General features: G+C 45.6%; 2 protein-coding genes across 3 annotated transcripts in view; one reads left to right on the top strand and one right to left on the bottom strand.

Annotated features, from left to right (window-relative positions):
* osbpl10a (oxysterol binding protein-like 10a) overlaps window positions 1–12942 on the top strand; it is a 65124-nt gene extending 52182 nt beyond the window's left edge. For both annotated transcript variants that reach the window (XM_080484883.1, XM_080484884.1), the window contains 6 exons: window positions 6197–6346; window positions 6606–7104; window positions 9219–9405; window positions 10289–10471; window positions 10572–10725; window positions 11107–12942. In XM_080484883.1, the coding sequence (XP_080341009.1) occupies window positions 6197–6346; window positions 6606–7104; window positions 9219–9405; window positions 10289–10471; window positions 10572–10725; window positions 11107–11151 (1218 nt within the window). In that variant the 3' untranslated portion in view covers window positions 11152–12942. The remainder of the gene's footprint in view (window positions 1–6196; window positions 6347–6605; window positions 7105–9218; window positions 9406–10288; window positions 10472–10571; window positions 10726–11106) is intronic.
* Window positions 12943–14648: 1706 nt separating this feature from the next.
* The window catches only part of LOC308122720 (dolichyl-diphosphooligosaccharide--protein glycosyltransferase subunit STT3B), a 96416-nt gene continuing 91534 nt past the window's right edge, over window positions 14649–19530 (bottom strand). Inside the window, exons 15-16 of the mRNA XM_080484743.1 lie at window positions 17535–17741; window positions 14649–17006 (exon numbers count right to left, since the gene is read on the bottom strand). Coding sequence (XP_080340869.1) covers window positions 16932–17006; window positions 17535–17741 — 282 coding nt within the window. The 3' untranslated portion in view covers window positions 14649–16931. The remainder of the gene's footprint in view (window positions 17007–17534; window positions 17742–19530) is intronic.

A 19530-nucleotide genomic window follows, 5' to 3' on the forward strand; every position in this document is an offset into this window, starting at 1 on the left:
CCTACTGGTCCCAGATGGTACATATACATTATAGTTTTATATATATACTGTGTAATCTTTTTTTTTTTTTTTGCAGTAAGACTTGCTCAGTTTATGTAAATGTGTGTAAATGAAAGATTCTGAGGGTGGTTCGGTCGGGTGCAGTCTTTACTATATAGACTTTGACACATTATTAATTATTTAAACTTTGTACACTAAAATGCAGAATTTTAAATGAAATATTTTAGACATGCTTCAAGTAAAGACCTCCGACCTTGATTCTTCCAATGAGATCAGGCGTACGCTGCAACAATTATACAAAGAATTATTATTCCGACTTTGTTAGGTTAGTTGTATGTATGTATGGCGACTGGATAAACTCCCACTTCTTACTTTTTTCTCCTCGTCATGCTGCGACGTCTCCACTGCGAGTCACTTTTTTCATTCATGTCACTCCTCTGCTGACACACACACACTCACGCACACACACACCTCAGCTAATTTACTTGACGAAGCAGTAAATGCATTACATCCAATCCAAAGGGCACTTAAAGCAGCTTCTTAACTGCTCCGGGTGGCTTTAATGCAGCTAATCAAGTCACTGTTAAACAGTAATATACCTTGATTAGGCAGCGTGTGTAAACAGACACGTGGAATAAATGTCAAAACGGGGAAAAAAATACATGTTGTCAGAAGCTGCAGCTCAAAAGCTTTTCGGTAACTCTCTAACAGATGACATTCAAAACATCCCTGACATTTAACGCAGGAGGAAGTGGAGCTTAAAAAGAGGAGAAGAAAAAAAATAAAAATCTGAAAGACACACTTGCACACACGGCCGTTATTTTAGTCAAGTCGACCCGTCAGTTTATTGAAATAGGCAGCGACACAGTGATGAACTTGATCCTGTCAGAGACAAGAACCTGGACAAGAATCCATTTAAGGTGGGAGATAGATGCACATCCTCCCCAACGAGACAATGTAAGAACCTCAATCACCATTAAAAACTTTCTTTTTAGTATTAAAAGAGACAAAGCAGAGTAAGTGTTATTAAAAGCTGCTAAACTCTTTGTTTTTGCTGCTTTCTGGGAAATCTGCAAGTTAGTTTAGTAATAATGAGGAACAGGAGTTCAGTGAAATAGAAACTGTCACTGCCTCAAAATAAAATCCTCAGCTTTAACAAAGTATTTTATTTTGTTACTGTACTTCAGTAGTTGTATTGTTTTTTGGAGGACATTTTGTACTTTTACTTTGACATCCTTCAGAATGTCTCCTTTGTTTTTAGTCTTAATGAGGAAGATTCAGATTCAGCAGTGACGGATTTAAGTTTTATCGACGAGAAAAAGAATAAAAAGAATAAAAGTGGTGGACGATTGTCGAACACTTGAATCCTGTGGAAAGGCAGCGTTTGTCTTCCAACATGGCGGCCTGAGCATAAATCACCTGACCCCCGGTCGTCACGCAGTCGATTGAAGATTCACTTTTCTTTTTTTTTGTTGTTGTTTTCAGGGCAGCTGCTCGCAGAAGGAGCAGCTGTAGTGGATATTTGCTTTCCTGCACAGTTCCAGTTGCTGTTCATGCATTATTAACGCGCCGTGTTCTGTAATCTATAAAACTGTGCGTGTGCAAATGACCGACTTCTGAACTGTGGAGGAGTGAAATCCTGTTCACTAATCACACTTTCATCTCTTTCTCTGGAGTTTGAGGCTTAAAAAAAACAGCAACTGGGTTGTTTTCTCCTTCTTCTTTTTTTTTTTGCCGCCCTCCTGATCAGCTGCTGATCATGACGGAGTCTCTCACAGACGCTCAGTTCAGCTTCGGTTTCACGCCACACATCCCATCGTCACGAGGGTTTTATTTGCATTCTGTGAGTAAACGCACGGTGAAAGTCTGATCTTGGAAAGGGCGATTCCTGCCTCCTGAAACTCTCGTCGCTCTCCATCCGATGGTGTTTTGATGAAGAAGCGAGGGCGACGACGATGATGATGATGATGAGGGGGACAGATGGTGGAAGAGTTGTTGCCTGTTTGAAACTGGGACGGAGAAGGGCTCTTTGAAGTGGGGGCTCCGGCCCACTCGTCCCGTCCCGTCCCACGCCCACACTCTCCCTCTAACGCTGGAAAACATCCTGACGGAGGAGAGAGAGAGGCTGAAGCCAGGAAGGGATGAAACGGAATACTGGATGGTGTGAATGAGGAGATGAGGCAAGGCGAGGATGAATGAAAGGAACAATGACGGGGACGACAGCGCGCGGGCGGGGGGGGGGGGGGGGGGGGGAGAGAGAGAATGACTCAATTAGAAATGAGGCTGGAACGGGAGGAAAGTTTGATGAGAGGGGAAGTTGTAGCAGACACCAGGAGTCTAGAGGATGGATGGATGGAGGAGGGTGGAGGAGGTGGGAAACGTCACTGGGACTTTCCTCTCCCTCCCTCCCTCCCTCTCTTTCTCTTTCTGGAGTGGCTGCGAGGGGAGAGACTCTCCGCCAGTCAGTCACAGACCCGGGACTCCTTTAAGAGAGCTGCTCAGTCAGTCAGCTAATTCAGCCGAGGAGGGAGGCGACGCTCTCTCCTCCTCCAGAGGCCCCTCGCTGCTCCTCTCTCCTCCTCGCTGCTCCTCTCTCCTCCTCGCTGCTCCTCTCTCCTCCTCTCTGCTCCTCTCTGCTCCTCTCTCCTCCTCTCTGCTCCTCACATGAGCCAGATTTAGGTTTGCCACCGACAGAACACCTCTCTGATAGGATTTCACACTGACTGGAGCCTCGTGCAGCAGCTTTCCTGTCGGTGGAAGAAGAAGCTTTAACTTCTGCTGCTTCCTTTTTTCGTTTTTCTCCTCTTTCCTCCCCGGATGTGACCGTTGGAGCCGTTTACCTGAGGCCACTCCACTGATCTCCCCCCCCCCCCCCCCTTTTTTTTTATTTTTCCTTTTTGGAGATGAGATCCAGTTTTATGCAGGTTAAGCCTGTGGATACACAACAATGCAGTGTGAGTGTCTTTGCATGTTTTCTTTTCATTTTTTTATTATAAATTTGAGGTGAGGAGTGGAGCTGCCGCCCGGAGGGGCGGCGACTGAGCGGTAAACATCAGCGATGTGGAGCAGGAAACTGGAGTTTTTTTCCTCCCATCGCCGAGCGCCTTTGTTGACTTCATAAATTATAGAACAAACTCGCCAGCGGGGGCTCGTTCTGGGGTAAACACGCTCGGCTCCTCTGGAGCTCGTCCCGATCGCTTTTCAAAGAGGTGAAATTATGGAGAAGTTCTCTCACTGAGCTGAGCTGACGGTTAAATAACAATTAAAGTTAAAAAAAAAAAAAGAAAAAAAAGATGTCATTTGAAAAACAGTTATCGTTCCTTAATGCGTTTATACATTTAATTAGTGAAACGACAAGTACTGTTGGATTACAGGCATCCAGTATTTCATTTTACTCAACCTTGTGAGACTTTGACAATATATCAGCAATTTTTACAACTTTCACACCAGACTGAATACCAAGTATAAATATAAAAAACTTAGGAGTAAGCATTGCTTTAAAAACTAAAACATTCTGTGATGGCCAGAGAAACTGTCATTCTCACCCCTGGGGGGGGTCGGATTGGGACAGAACACCAAACTAATTCTACGATTTATTATAACGTCGTTCCAAAGTATTTGACTTTGACCTTCCTGCTCTTATTGTGTTAACTTTTTAATTTGTGCTCCAAGCAATGTTTTTGGGTGCAGACAGTTACAAGACATTAGTTCTAGTCGGTATAAGAGAGAAAAGGATGAAACACAGTTTTGTTCTTGAACTTTTTGTGTGTTTTAATATAAAAACGTCAAAGTTGCAGGGGAGTTATGTAACACACACACACACACACACACACACACACACACACACACACACACACACACACACACACACACACACACACACACACACACACACACACACACACACACACACACACACACACACACACACACACACACACACACACACACATTCCTGTCTCTATTTTTAAAATGGTGAAAAACATGGGAGTGATCGACGTCACACTGATAAAGAGGCCGCTGCAGGAAGTCGAGTTCAAGTATAAAATCTAAAAAGTTTGTTTGTTGTTGACGTACGGAGGCACTAATGTACATTAGACTTTATAAAGATTTCACACCATCCACACACTTTCAGTATTTTGTCACATTGCAGAATAGGCGATCGCGACCTAACTTAAACGTTTATGTTTGTACAGTTTTCATGTTGTGAGCATGTTGCAGGCGCAGCAGGGAAGTTTCACAGTTCAGAGTGTGATAAGAATCAACGGACGCTCCTGTAAACAAGCCAGCGATTTAAAAATTTTTTATTTTTAAAGACAAGAGCAAAGCTTTTTACATTCCTCCTTCACCACATGTGTATCAGTGCCCCCTTCCTCCACTAATTAACTATTTCACACCCATTAACAGCCACTTCTGGTGAAAAAAAAACAACAAAATAAAAAAAGCATCCTGCGTTATGAAGTCTTAGTTAATGCCAGCCTCTCGGCCCACTTGAGGCGTTTCCTCTGAGATGTTCTGACCTCGTCAGCGGTAATTTCCTGTTTCTGTCAGGAGCCTCTTTAATTAGTTAGAGCCACTGAAATCATAACATACCCACCCCCCGCCTTCCCTTTCCCCCTCTCACTTCTATATATATCACTCTGCTCGCAGAAGCAAGCAGCTCCAGGGACTCCTGTATGTGTGTGTTCAAGCATGCTCCCTCCTGAGTGTGTCTTTTGTGCAGAATGTTTTCTGTGTTCAGAGTGTGTGTGTGTGTGTGTTCAGAGTGTGTGTGTGTGTGTGTGTGCGTGCGTGTGTGTGTGTGTGTGTGTGAGGAGCTGTTGGCATGCATGCATGGAATGAAATATTCAGGTGACAGGCAGCCACTCTGGTCCTGGAAATCTCTCTCCTGCTTCTTCCACACTCTCTGCAGGAGCTGTGAGTGCAATCACGCTGCCAGGAGCTGCACATCTCCACGTCTCCTGCAGAAACACCACCTCCACCCCCCCCCCCCCCCCAACCCCCAACCCCCCCACCCCACCCCCCGCGCTCAGGACGTTCTCCCAAATGAAACGTGCCCAAGTTAGAGAGGATCCACGATTGCAATCGCACAGAAAGACGGATTGAAAAGCAGGATAAAGAGCAGAGGGGCGGTGCAGAGGGTTGTTGTTGCCCACAGGCTCAGGAGCACTTTCTGCATTATACATCACCCTCTTTCTTGTCTTTTTTTTTTGCCTTCCTTCCTTCCTTCCTGCCCCGAGATGCAGCAGGAGCTATCAAAGGCATCAGCTCTTCTCTAACCTCCATTTCCAGTTGAATGTCGGAGCCTAAACAGAGGACGTAACTTCTGTCCACTCTGACCAAGTATTGTGAAGGTCAGTGCTGGAGGCCGGCGGCGGCGAGCAGGAAGCTCTCAGAGCGGACGAGCCCTCCACACGGCTCCACGGGAAAGTAACTGAAGAAGTGGTAATAATCGGTAGTTTGTCGTGTCCCGCGGTACTTACAGGTCGCCTCTCTCGCCGGCTCCTCGATGAGCCGCGTGACCTCATCGCCGGTATCGGAGAAAAATGTCTTCGTCTTCCTCCTTGTGGCTTTTAGAGGTGTGAGTGAGCGGCACAGTGGACACGTGGAATTTGTGCTCTCGGCTTTTTAACGGGGTCTTTTTTTTTAGACGTCTAAATATGTGAAAATACTTTTTAGTTCAGAACACACAATCGCAGAACAAATTCAATATTCACACTTTTCAAAAACTCCTGTATTAGTTACTTTAAGCCCCCATTTATCTGCATTAAGAGGGATTCTCTTTCATTTAACAGTATAAGATATTACATTAAAAGTCTTCTGAAAACAAAGGTAGAAATAAAACGTTGGTTTTTTTCTGTTGAAAGATTAAAACTCATTGGATTATAAACATCCAGATCAAAAGGTTTGAATGTTGGTGAATTTGTGTTCATGAGCAACAAGACAAAGGTGAATTTTAGTGAAGAAAGTTTCCCTTCTTCATATATGAAGCTCTTATTTTACTCTGGTGATATTTAATTGTATTTAATTTTGTGCTCCTAATTTCAGTATGATTTTTTTGTCCCGACTAAACTCTGTTATCCGCTGATGATGATTACTGGTTCAGTGTTTCCACCTCTGTCGTGAAACATCTGGATCCAGAGTCCCGCTGTCTTCAGAGTTTGAACCGAGAGTCCATGTGTTTTGTCCTTGGCAGCACCACTCAGGGCTGCAGGACATCAGCCCCACTGAGGAGGTGACGGACACGGAGGACAACGAGGAGGAGGACCTGGGCGTGCTGGACGACCAGCGCAGCATCATCCTCCACCTGCTGTCCCAGCTCAAACTGGGCATGGACCTCACTCGTGTAAGACGCTCGCACACTTGATCCCGTTTCCCTGAACTCCGAGTGAAGCGATCGGATTGGTGCTCTGGTTTCTCATCCCGTGTGATGTGCGAACGGGTTGCGCCGCCTCCTCCCATCCGTTCACACACCGTTTTAATATTTATCCCTTCAAACTGCAAGTTAAGAATCTATTTTTAGAGATTTTAGAATAAGAAAAGTTGAATTTAAAATATGTTGACTTACGTGCGATCTTGTGTGTTTGTTGTTGTTTCCTCCCCAGGTGGTGTTGCCCACCTTCATCTTGGAGAAGCGCTCGCTGCTGGAGATGTACGCCAACTTCATGGCCCACCCCGACATGTTCCTGTCCATCACGGCGGGCGCCACGCCGGAGGACCGGATCGTCCGCTTCGTGGAGTACTACCTGACCGCCTTCCACGAGGGCCGCAAAGGCGCCGTGGCCAAGAAGCCCTACAACCCCGTGCTGGGCGAGACCTTCCACTGTTCCTGGGAAGTCCCCCGGGAGAGGGTCAAACCTCTGGTCCGGTCCGGCCAGGGCTCGGCCCGGGAGCCCGGCAGGGGCCCCAACAACTCGCAGCAGGGGGACGACTCGCCGGGAGGCTGCTACCGGGTCCGCTTCGTGGCCGAGCAGGTGTCCCACCATCCCCCCGTGTCCGGCTTTTACTGCGAGTGTCGGGAGAGGAGGATGTGTGTGAACGCACACGTGTGGACCAAGAGCAAGTTCATGGGGATGTCGATAGGCGTGTCCATGGTGGGAGAAGGTGAGACCACAACACAACTGTACTTTATATCACAGTTTCTATCGGCAGCGACATTTTGCGTCATTGAGTGGGAGGAAGATGCTCTAATACACAGACGCTCAAGCTCTTTACATGTAAACAAACATGCAAATAGCTGCGGACAGATCTTCTCAACGGTATGTTCATTTCAAATAGAATCAAACAGACTAATATTCGCATTCCTTCCCAGTAAACAGGAGTTTAGTGAAATAGCAACAGCTTTGGCCTAAATGCTAAATGCTTGAAACAAACTGCAGTTTACAAAGACTCGTCTCTCCACCTTCTGTACCTTGTGTTCCTGTGCAGGGTAAGAAATTGATAACCACTCTCTGTTTCACTGTTTATAAGTGTTTGCGGTGTTTTTATCAAACTGTGTGATAAAGCTGAATGAAATTCTCAGGCGTCGCAAAACATTTGCTTTAGAGAAAAAACAAATATAAGAAATACAAAACATGTCAGTCAAACATCAGGAGGAAGAAAACGGCAAGAAGTTTATAAAAATAAAAAAAAAAGAAGTCATTTCTGGTTCCTGACACAAAGCTGGCGTCAGCAGCACAGTGACGACTGTGAGACTTCTCCCAGAGGGATCGATGAGCAGATCTCGGCGTCAGCACCACGAGTCACCCTGAGCAGAGACGCAGGAAGTCCTCGATCGGCTGATACGCCACCCGACTCGCCGCTCTGACCACCCGCCGGCAGGTCGTGACGCAGCGCCGCTCCGTCAATCGTGGGAGTCCACGTATCGAGTCGCGGGCGACGTTTTTGTTTGCGGAGGCTGTCTTACCGACGACAGCTGATTCTGTGTTTTTGTGACGGACTGAAATCCAGTTTGACGGCGAGTCAGCAGCGTAATCTGATCGCTGCACACGCAGCAGAGAAGCTTAAACTTCATGTTCCCTCAAAAATCAGCACATCACTATATTTACTATATTTCCTTTACTCACGACTCAGCAATCCCCCCCCCCCCCCCCCTAAACTCCCCCTTTATTGTAACTTTCATTAACTGCCCTGTTAGTAACCTGTTCACTGTAAAAATTTAATCCTACATTTTGATCTGCTATGATTGATTGATGGGGGAGTTTTAACTTTCATGTTGCATTTCAACACTGCAACTCCTCACGAAAGCATAAGACCAGGAAACATTTGAAGTAAACGTTGCATTAAATTCTAAGTTGCCACAACAAGCCAGAAACTACCCCGTAATCAATCCATCAGCATATAGTTCCTCCTTTATTTGCCCGCTCTGAATTTGTAATCGTAACCCCATTTTTATGCATCTTTCCATCATTTTACCCAAATGACTCCTGATGCAGGCCGAGCCTCTTGCACAGTGTTTCTTCACCCGTCGAGAGTTTCTTCTGGAACTTTTCTGCCCATTATACACTCACAATGGGGCCACATGCAGCTTTCCCCCCCGCAGCCATTCCGCAGTGAAACATGACTGCACAAGCAGTCTGTTGTGAACATGTGGCGGTGATGTAAGAACTGTAAAGTATTGCAGGACACGAGAGAGGCACGGGAGAGCCGGGGAGGCAGAATGAACCCGCCGTGATGCAGATGACTTGCATGTGGCTGCAGTTCATCGCTATTTATTAGAGGGGCTGCAGTCAGGAGACGATTTAATCCTCAGTCAGAGTTTCCTCTGTTTTGCAATATGTGCAACAGAAAGAGAATAGTTATAGCCTCCAGTTAAGCTTAATAATGCATTTTCCACCGTGCACACAAAGGATTCGACATTTTGCCGATGCTGTGGTTCAGATGGAGTTCATTTTAGAGTTGGATTGAGTTTATTTGAAGAAACTATAAGCCACAGAAGAGACAAAGCACTAAAATACACGGTTTAATCCAGCCTCTCCTATGTTTTTGGTCTGTGGTTGCAAAAGCAAAAAGGATCCGGACTCGAACCAGGGATGTTCCTGCTGTGCAGCCAACAATTCCAGAAACACTATTCCACAAATATCTCATTCACTTTTGATTGGACGGGGTCCAACCTGGCCGGACTCGAACCAGGGACGGGTTCCCCGTGAGGCGAGAGAGAGAGCTCACCACTGCACACTGTGAGTCAGGTGTGACGTGTCGGTTGGTTCCCCCCCCAGGCGTGCTGTGTCTGCTGGAGCACGACGAGGAGTACGTCTTCACGCTGCCGTGCGCCTACGCCCGCTCCATCCTCACCGTGCCCTGGGTGGAGCTCGGCGGCAAGATCTCCATCAACTGCGCCAAGAGCGGCTACTCGGCCACCGTGACCTTCCACACCAAGCCTTTCTACGGAGGGAAGGTGCACAGGTGAGCCCCCCCCCCCCCCCACCGTTCATTAATACTTTACACACCGAGGGAAATAACTTATTCATCCGCGAGTCTTTGCCGGCTGCTTCACGCTGCACTGTAACATCCGATTAATAGAAGTGGCTCTCGCTGGACGCTTATTAAATATAAATAAATAGCAGGGAGATAAAGTCACGCACCCAACGGGGGCCGCTGCATGGATACAATTCTTTCTGTGGGTTAATTTTATATAATCTCTGTCAGTAATTATCAGTTAGCTCCTCATAATCGAGCTTTAATCTTGCTGAGATACAATTTCTCTCAAATAGTTTTGTTTTTCGACACACGTTCAGAGTGGAGATGTGATACAGGAATATTTAACTTGCAAAAGTATTTTTAATCTTTGTAAACCAGTTGTTTAGACAAGCCTGGAGGTAACTCCATCACTTGGCTACAAAACAGCTTTTTTTTTAGAAAATTGTGATAATGCTTGTAACGTCCATCTCTGCAGTGATTATTGGTTAAATCAGCGGTTCCCTACATGCTTGACCAAAGACTTTGCCTGTTAAAGCAAAACCGTGAAAAGATGCTTTATACGATTTGTAAGAGTTAAAAGAAACTTTTAATTGGCCCAAGAGGAACGACTGAGTGACTGGGTTTGGATCTGAAAAGCAGAAAAAGCGGCGTTGGGTGGCACAGAGACGTGAAAGTGGAAAACCTTCGGTATGTTTCTCCACCCTGAAGCGGAAAACCCAGCAATAAAAACTGAATTTAATCCTGCGCAGGCGGAGTAGAGTCCGTATGGAGGCTCGTGCTTGTAGGTTTCCCCACTATAAGACTTAAATCTAATCTTCTTACATTAAAACGTCAGCCTCCCACCGACTCTCTGGTTTCACCCTCGCAGAGTGACGGCAGAGGTCAAACACAACCCCACCAACACCATCGTGTGCAAGGCGCAGGGCGAGTGGAACGGCACGCTGGAGTTCACCTACAGCAGCGGCGAAACCAAAGTCATGGACACCGCCAAGCTGCCGGTCACCAGGAAGAAGCTGCGGCCGGTGGAGAGGCAGGGAAGGACCGAGTCCAGGTAGGCCGCTCCAAACACTCCGCTGTTTCACATGGTGAGGGCGGAGGAAGGGCTGGAGCCGGTTCTTACCCCACCCCCCCACCCCGCTCCTCCTCCGCAGGCGGTTATGGCAACACGTCACCAAGTCGCTGAAGGAAGGAAACATCGACAAGGCCACGGAGCACAAGCACCGGCTGGAGGAGTGTCAGCGAGGGGAGGAGAGGCAGAGGGCGGCGGAGAACAAACTCTGGACGCCCAAATTCTTCACAAAGGAGGTACAAGTAGAGCCTGAAACCAAAACTTCAACAGTTTCGCTGCTTCTGTTGTTGGTTTCTGTGTGACGTTATGTGATGATCAGTGCCGGGAACAAATGTTTTATAAAAACTGATTACTGCTATGAAATTACTAAGATGGTTAAATTCGATTGAAATTTTTCTCACTTTTTTCACACATAAAATCAAGTGAAGGAGCTGCCGAGGCGCCGTCTCTCTTTTCGGCTCTTCAAGCTGTTAGCTTTAGCCCAATTCCACTAAACTCCCGTTTACTGGAGGTGGAGGATCTCGTTTTTTCATTCCAGAAAAGTTTTGCATTTAAAATAATGTTTCCAGCTGGATGTGCGTTCACACAAGCTTAACGGTGGTTTCCTCCTCGCACAGGGAGACGGCTGGATCTACAACAAGCCGCTGTGGAAGTCCACCTGACATCAGAGTGACTTCTTCACCACGGACAATAATCCAGACCCGGCTCCTCGGGGGGGATCCACGAGCAGGACTGGCGCCCCCCACAGGCCTTCAGACTCACTGCGTGACACAAACAGGAAACTAGTAAAGGTGCCAAAGGGACCAAGAGGAGGTTCGGGACTCGGGACAGAATTCTTTTTATAAACAGTTGATAGTATTACTATTCAAAGTAGAGTATTTCTATTTTTCACCTTGCCAAGGCCTTTTTTTGCACACGCACAGTAACGACGTTTGCCACCGGTGTTTTCTTTCAGACAGCGTTGATGTTCGGTTCCGAGCTTTTAGTTTCGCCTCATGGCGTTTAGAGCGACTGGCGTCTCCTGAATCACATTAAACTGTAGCAGAGTTTGTTTGAGAAGCACTTTGACCACGGAGACCAACCCCATGTTTTATATCGGTGGCGCTTTCCAATCAGGGCGGTCTCCTCCTCCTCCTCCTCCTCCTCCTCCTCAGAGCTTTACCGGGGAAAGTCCCGTCACCTCAAAACGATCGAAGTCCAGATGTGCTCCGTTAGACGACGTGTTAGTATATATTTGTATACGTTATATTACAGCAAGCTACTAGAAAGTGAAGATCCTGATTGTTTTGTCTGCACTATGAATGTATCTAGCCACATTTTATTAGTCCAGTATGCTACTCTCCCATCTTAAACACGTGCGTACCGTCATGTTGTTATCTTTTTCACGTTGCCCTCCCCCGGTGGGACCAACAATTCCCATTACTACCTCGCTGGTTTAGTCACGTTTGTTATCCTCCAAAAGGAAACAGCTGTTTGTTTGCGGCTAAAAGCTCCTGGGTTTTCTAATCTGTTTTGTATCCGTGCCCCTCACGTGACACTTGTGTAATTAGGCAGCCCCCCCCCCCCCCCCCCCCCCTCCCCTCCATCCAGGAGGTAATGCTCCTCAGGTCGCCCCCTGCTGGTAAGCAGAGATAAGGCGGCTCGCCGGAGCACAGCAGGGGGTGGGGGTGTTCTCCGCGAGGTCGCACCGGTGAAGATGGAGGTAATCGTCCGTGACGCCATCGCTGCAACGGACGATAAACCAGAAGAGGAGACAAGTGTGCTCACAACCAGTTACCTTTTGTAAAAGAAAACCCCAAACTGAGCAGGGAATGTGTTTTCATTTATGAGCGTCCCAACCTGTCAAACTTTTTCCCCCCCAAAAAATTCTAAGACGACTTTCTATTTTTCACTTCTTCTTAACATCTGATGGTGAAGTTTGGGTTTATTGCATCCCGTTTCTGTTCACACCGTGTCCACCTTTTCAGAATGACGGCTGTGTTTTTCCTTTCTATATCTCTCTCTCACTATATTTGTTGTTTTTGGCCGCGGTTGATTTCCCAGAAGCCAGTAGGTAGCCTCCACTGTGACGGTGTAACTCCACGATACCAGTATATTAGTAAGGAGCAGACTTTGGCCTTACGTGGAAGTCGGGAAGGAGCCGCTGAAGGAAACGGTGACTGTGGATGAAGAGAAGACTGTAAATTAATAAAGACCTTCTACCTTTTCTAAATTAAACATGCTCTTTTTTTTTTTTTCCCCCTCCCATGAGTTTCTGAATCTGTTGTGTAATATCAAACGGCGCCTCAGCTGTCGCTCCTCAGGCGGCGAGTGTCCTCTTTTAGGGGCACGCTACAAACACACTCCCGACATAGATTTGGTATGAAATCGGTTGCATTGTCTAACATCTTTGGCTTAAATGTCAGGATAATGTGTAGATGCACTTTGAAATAAAAAAAAATAATCTACCCTGCAACCAGTAAAATCTTTGTGAATCTCTTAGTTTCCAAAAAAAAATCAAAAGAAGTAAAGCAAAGTGACGGAGCGGGAAAAGTAAGAACATTTTAGTGAGCAATATAGCTCATTAGGAAAAGTAAATACCATATATATATATATATATATATTGGGGTCACATTTTCAGTAAGGAAGATGCATTTGTGGGACATTTTAAAAATTTGCCCAATAGTTTGTTCTGATTGCAGCTCATCCAACAAATGCTCTTAGAAAAGTGGAATGAGAAGTCGATGACGCCTCGGGGGGGGGGTCCTGGGATTTCTTTCTAAAAATATGGCAAGAAAGAATAAAAAAAAAAAAAAAAAAGTAGATGCATTTCTGTAAGCGGAGTTAGTTTATGGAATAACCTGGATGATTAAATTTTTTTTAAAAAAGCTTAAAACATTTATAAGGTGGTTTAAGCTCACTATTTTTGACCCAATAAACTATTACTAAGAATTATTGATAAGAAATAATCTACCAAACATAAATAAACTGATGTTTCAGAGTAGAATCTGATAAAACAACAAAGTGTGTTAGCTCACACGTCAAACTGTGACGATCTCGGAACCTGCAGAGGTCAGCACCCATTGACAAGGACTTTGTTGTGTATGTGGTTGTAAAGACACAATATCAGGCGTCTCCTGAATGCACCATATCAAACAAGCTTCACTGGAGGTTATGTAGGTCAGAACAGTGAAATGTGCACTTTACCTCGGCAGCCTGCAGCCCACCATCTGCCCTCACCAGCACCGACGTCGTGGAGTCTTCCCCTCACACACCACCGTCTCCATCCAGAGTCTAATGCTGCCATCAAGTGGCTCAGTCTGCGTCCACTTGGCTTTAACGTCACGTCTGCAAAATGTGGCCAGTAACAACACCGCAGACCGTTTTCATTGAAGTGTATATTTAAAGATGGCCGAACAGAACAACAAATGTAAAAATGTAAACTTTGAAGGTGAGCAAGGGACGAGAAGGGAGGGGACAGACGGTGTTAGGGACAGACGGTGTTAGGAACAGACGGCACTCAGCAGAGGAACTAAACCGCAGAAGGGAAAGAAAATTGAACAAAAAAATAAAGAGAAACAAACTGTACAACACATTAAGGCTTTTTTTTTTTTTCTTTAAGTCCGTCCACAAACGACAAAAATCATTCAGTGTGGCGTCACGTCGAAGTTCTGAAGCCCCGAAACCGACAAGTTTTCAGTAGATCAAACGCAGCCAGATCAAAGAGAGACACACACACACACACACACACACACACACACACACACACACACACACACACACACACACACACACACACACACACACACACACACACACACACACACACACACACACACACACACACACACACACACACACACACACACACACACACACACACACACACACACACACACACTTAGACCTGATGTCAGAAGAAGCCGAACACGCAGAACAGTACGAAGCCCACATAAGACGGCGACGGCCTCCATCAGAGCCGAGGCCCGTGCACACTGTGTACCACAGGTGAAACAATCATTCATCAACTCTTACAGATTTAATAAAGAGGGTCTAACAAACAGAAATGCATCATGGGAAATGCCGTCTGCAGCAGTTAAAGTTTACTTTTTTTCATAAAGTAATTCATTATGTGGTTGGATGATAAACAGAGGTGCATCATGGGAAATGTAGCTGTGGATTCACCACCTTTTTTTTTTTTTTTTTTTTTAATAAGTCGTTCGCTTGGTTGAAATATTGTCTAACAGGAGAAAATCAAAGGAACTTCTTTAATTTAATCAACGTGCGTCATGGAAAATGTAGTCTTCAGTTTTCAATTTAAACTTTTTTTTTTTAGTTGCTTCTTTATTTTCTTGCACGTTTTCTCTTAAACGTTGCATAAAACACAGAAAAAGTGGAGGAATCATTTTTAATCTAACAGACATGCTTGATGGGGAAATGCAGTCTGCAGCGGTTTTGTCTCTAAAAATCAGAATTTAGGATTTTTTTTGTGTGTGTGTGTGTGCTGCCAACATTTCAGCTGGATTGCGTTTTTATTCCGATAACCAGACCGACACGATTCCACAAAACGGCGAATAAGTTCAAACACAACTTTAATAGTCTATTAGACTCCTCTGTGATTTATTTTTGATAGCAGACTGATCCGAGTGAATTATAGATGTTTAACAATCAGCAGCAGTTTTATTTACTCAGGTTGCGTTTAGAAAACCGTTTTATTTCCAGAGAATAATCAAAGCTTTTTCCTTTTCAGTTTCACACGACGTTTCAGACAATTGAAGACGTTCTCTCGGGGCTGATGCACTTTTTCCCTGCAGAATGTTTGACTGATTCATCAGTAAATAAATAAAACGAGCAGATTATTTCTGCTATTAAAATGAAAAGATATGCGATCGGCCGATCTGGCGTTTCCTCATAAAATCAAGAAAATGTGCTTTGAATTAACAATCTGAGAGGTAACAGGGCAATGATTATTGAATTTTTTTAATTAACTATTTAATTTAGAAAGAAAAATAGCACTGCTGCTCAGGCAAAACTTTTTGACGACTTTGAAAGTTTTGAAATGGGGAAAAAAAAAGTGATTTTACATTTAAATGTGCTGACAGGGCGATGATTTGCCCTCAGAATGGTTTTCTTTTTTTTTTTTGTTTTGTATTGTTTTGTTGCATGGATAATGCTCTCTGCTGTTCTGTGTTTATGCAGCCTGAGTACACAGTGTGAAAATGGGACGCAGCTCCAGAGACTTTTGTGTGAAGTTACAGGCAAGAGATGGAAGTCCGTTAAACCTCGTCTAGCACCACTTCCCGTTTACCAGCTCTCCGCCAGCTCCGCCTCAAACCGCTGAAAGAAAACACAACTCAAGATCAGAGAGGATGACCAGCGATGAGGCACTAGGCTTTGCTCACTTCAACTAGAGAGCTCCCCCTGCAGGATGGGAGGCCCAATTTATTATCACTACTTTTTACACACAGTTGCTTGCTTCCGTCTTAAAAAAACCCCGAGCAGCAGAAACCTACAATCTACGCAATTTTACGACAAAAACGAAAAACGTGTGGGCAGGGGGGGTGGTGTAAAAAAAAAAAAAAATTCACATTCAAAATCTTTTTTACCCAATCTCAAACCCCTCTGTACAAGAATTATTGCATTCACTGATCTATTTGCTGTCATACAAAGAAAAGAAACGATCACAAAGAAATTGAGAAAAATCAAAAACTGCATATTTAAAAAGAAAAAGAAAGAAAAATCACCACGACGATCCAATATATTAGCATCCGTTTAGACATTTTCTTTACATCACATATTTACACTTTAGGCCGATTTCTTTCTTGTGAAAACTTGAGGGTCGGGGAGCCAGGCAGATGCAAAGGAAGAGATGACGATGCCGATAAAAAGGTTAATTTTACAGTTGGGCTGTGCCGACGCGGGGACGTTCCTCCATACCGCATACTGTCTTCTGTACACGTGTCAGGAACCAAATTCCAAGGCGTTCGCTGCTGCGGCGGCGGCGGCGGCGCCTCGCTCTCGGTATCGAGTTCACGTGAGCCACGGAGCAAGGTCGATGGGTCTTTGGTGCAAAATGTTCCTCTCTGGTTTCCTCTTCACCCCCTCCCATCGCTGCGCTGAGAAGCAGTTTACTGACATTAAAACAAAACGAAACAACAACGACAAAACAAAAAAAGACCGGTGGAGCAGCCCTGTGCCTTCGCCACACATTCAAGTACAAAGAAAACAAAAAAGAGAACGGAGAAGAAAAGCAAGAAAAACAACGTCCTCTGAATAAAACTGACGAGAGTTCTGGAGCGAGCCGGATGTGACACTTCCTCGACACACGAGGGCGCTCCGAGCAGACGCCCACACCAACTAGTGCCAGGTAAACGGCCCCTGTACTCTTCTTCTTCATCTTCATCATCTTCATTGGTTGTTCAAGGTTTCTTCACGTTTGTTTTCCTAAAGTTCTCCGTCGCCATTATTTTTTTTGCAGTTTCTTGCCCTTCTTCAGGACCAGCTTGTTCTTGATGTGTCCTCGCTTCCTCTTGGCCGTCTGCGGCGGGACAGAACGAAGACAAATATTGACTTTAGTGCGTTCAGACAACGATCTCTGTAAATCGCTTTTTTTTTTATATATATCGTTCCAAAACCTTGGCGCAGACTGATGAACGTCTCTTCAAATTGTATTTTCTTTTCATACAGCCACATTGCAAATGAACCTAGAGTGTTTTGTAATAATAAAGATGTTTTGTAATGTACTAAAGACGGTAAATCTCCTAAGAATGTAAATCACTTTTAGTGCATTTCCACGTGAAACCGACAGCTTTCATATAACAGAAGTCAAACAACTACGCATAGATACTGAGCGAACACACTTGGCAGAGGAACAACCACAGCGCCAACAAGACTGCAGATCATTTATAATAAAGTACTAGAGACATAGAAATAGTGATTGTTCTAATTCTACTACTTGTCCAGTGTTTTGTCTCTTTCCTGTAATTAAAAAAAAAAAAACCTCTCCAAAAGCACAAAGACATCCGGTTAAATCATCCGAGGGAGCAACAGAAATCGTGGCGTCTACCTTTTTGGAGGTGTACTTCTGCCTGGGCACGACGCTGCGCAGCTTGTGGTCCAGCGGCTCTCGGTTGTCCAGATTCTTCACCTTGTAGATGCGAACCAGCCAGTGCTCGGAGGTGAACGCCTCCTCCAGGTGCTTGAACTTGATGTCTTTGTTGCCGATCTCGGCGTTGCGCGTCCTGTCGAATCCCGGCGGCGTCCTGAAGTCCAGCTGCGGGGACGGGAGAGGTTGCCGTTTGTTTTTGTTTTTTACTGGACTGAGCTTTGAGGCGGCTGGTCGTGCGGACGGACTGAAGCTTTCTGACTCTTCACTGCATTTCAATCGGACCATTTAGGTCACTCCTAACTAAATGTAAAAAATATTAAAAAAAAACCTTTAACCAGCTGCAGCACCGTGTTTACGTTTCAGACCGCATTTATTTCATGATCTAATGAAGTGGAATTATTCACTATGCATGTGGCGGTTGATTTGGATTTCCTGTTAGAAACCTTCCCCAGTGTTGCTAAACTCTTTTTATTCCTACCTTGTTGCTGCCGACAGGATTTGGCGCGCACGCTCCTCACGCACAAACTCCCAGGCCATTTAATAATATCTAGAAATTTTAAAAACTACCAGAAAAGCAGAGAGAGAAAAAAAAAAAGAGCTTTGCGTCCATACACCAGCCCCGAGGACTTCTGCAGTCAAAAACACTCCGTAACACCGAAGAACTTCCTGTTCCTGAAAGTTAAAGTGATCTTGGGGGGAAAAACGGACCCTCAAAACGGCCTGAGCTGAAATCCAGTCACATTTTCTACCGAATCTGTGCGTCACTGCAGCACCGACATCATTTGGATTCAAACCACTCTGATTTGTCCTCGTGCAGGATTTTGCACGACGGCTGAGGAAACCAACGCCGGAGCGGCGAACGCGAGGAGAGGCGGCGCACAGCCTGCGTGCCATTCAACAAACAAACACGAGCAGGCCCGCCGTGTTCTACCCGCTTCCAGCTCATGATGCAAAACTGAGGCGACGACCTGCTGCACAAAACGGGAGCGCCGTCATTAGACGCCGCAAACTCTCCGCCAGGGGAAGTCAGAGGAAGTGTCACAAGTTTGTAAACAAACAAAAAAGAAAAAAACCAGAATGAGAGAAAAAGTTGTCGTCTGAGAGGAAGAAGGTAGAACATTTTTAATCCGTGTCACGTCTAAAGGCCTTGGACAATTTGAACATGAACAGTTAAAAAAAAAACACAAGAACAATCTAATGTCGACCGGAAATAAATAGCAGGTGTGATGGTGCCGTGATTACACTGCAGCGTGCGCCCTTTGGCAGCCGCTCCATTACGCTGTGTGTGACTCACTCACAAACTCTTGTCCCCGTTATTCTGCTCGGAAAAGCCTTCGATTGCTCGTCCTTCAGACTCTGCTGCTGTTGCCGTGTCCCGCTCACGTCTGTCCCCTCTGTTCTCACAGCTACAGTGCTCCATTGTTGTTTCCTCTCTTCTTCTGTCCAGGCATCACTCACTCACTCACTCCGCCCCTTTGTGTCCCTGTATCTCTGCATCTCCTCTCCGGCTGCTTTAAAGGACGAAGAGTGTGAACTAGTGTGTTTGTATAAGCCCCTCCCCCCCACAAACTTTACTCCAGAGATGTGCGTTTATTACAGTGGCTCAGCTTGTCATTTAGACGTAAAAGAAATAAATGGCGCGCTCGGCTGTGTGTAGGTTTTTATTCATTCCACTGCTGTAATATGCATTGTGTGTTTAACCTTGAGTCAGCAGCACAAACTGTAACTACCCCGCACTTCGGCTCGACTTATTTTCCTCCTCCTGTCGTCCCCTAAGCTCCGGTTTCTCCTTGTCACATCTTGTTTCCATAAATCTAATCTACTCCCACAACTCCGGCTCCTTTCTCGTCTCGCAGGGCTCCCTAGCTCCCGTCCTCCGTCACGGCGTCTCTCTCTTTCCCGCCCCTGGAAGTGAGCGGCGCGAGCTCCTCGCAGCTCTGAGAGGATGGCGGCG

This window comes from Lipophrys pholis (assembly GCF_963383615.2).
Source record: "Lipophrys pholis genome assembly, chromosome: 17".
Lineage (NCBI taxonomy): Eukaryota > Metazoa > Chordata > Actinopteri > Blenniiformes > Blenniidae > Lipophrys > Lipophrys pholis.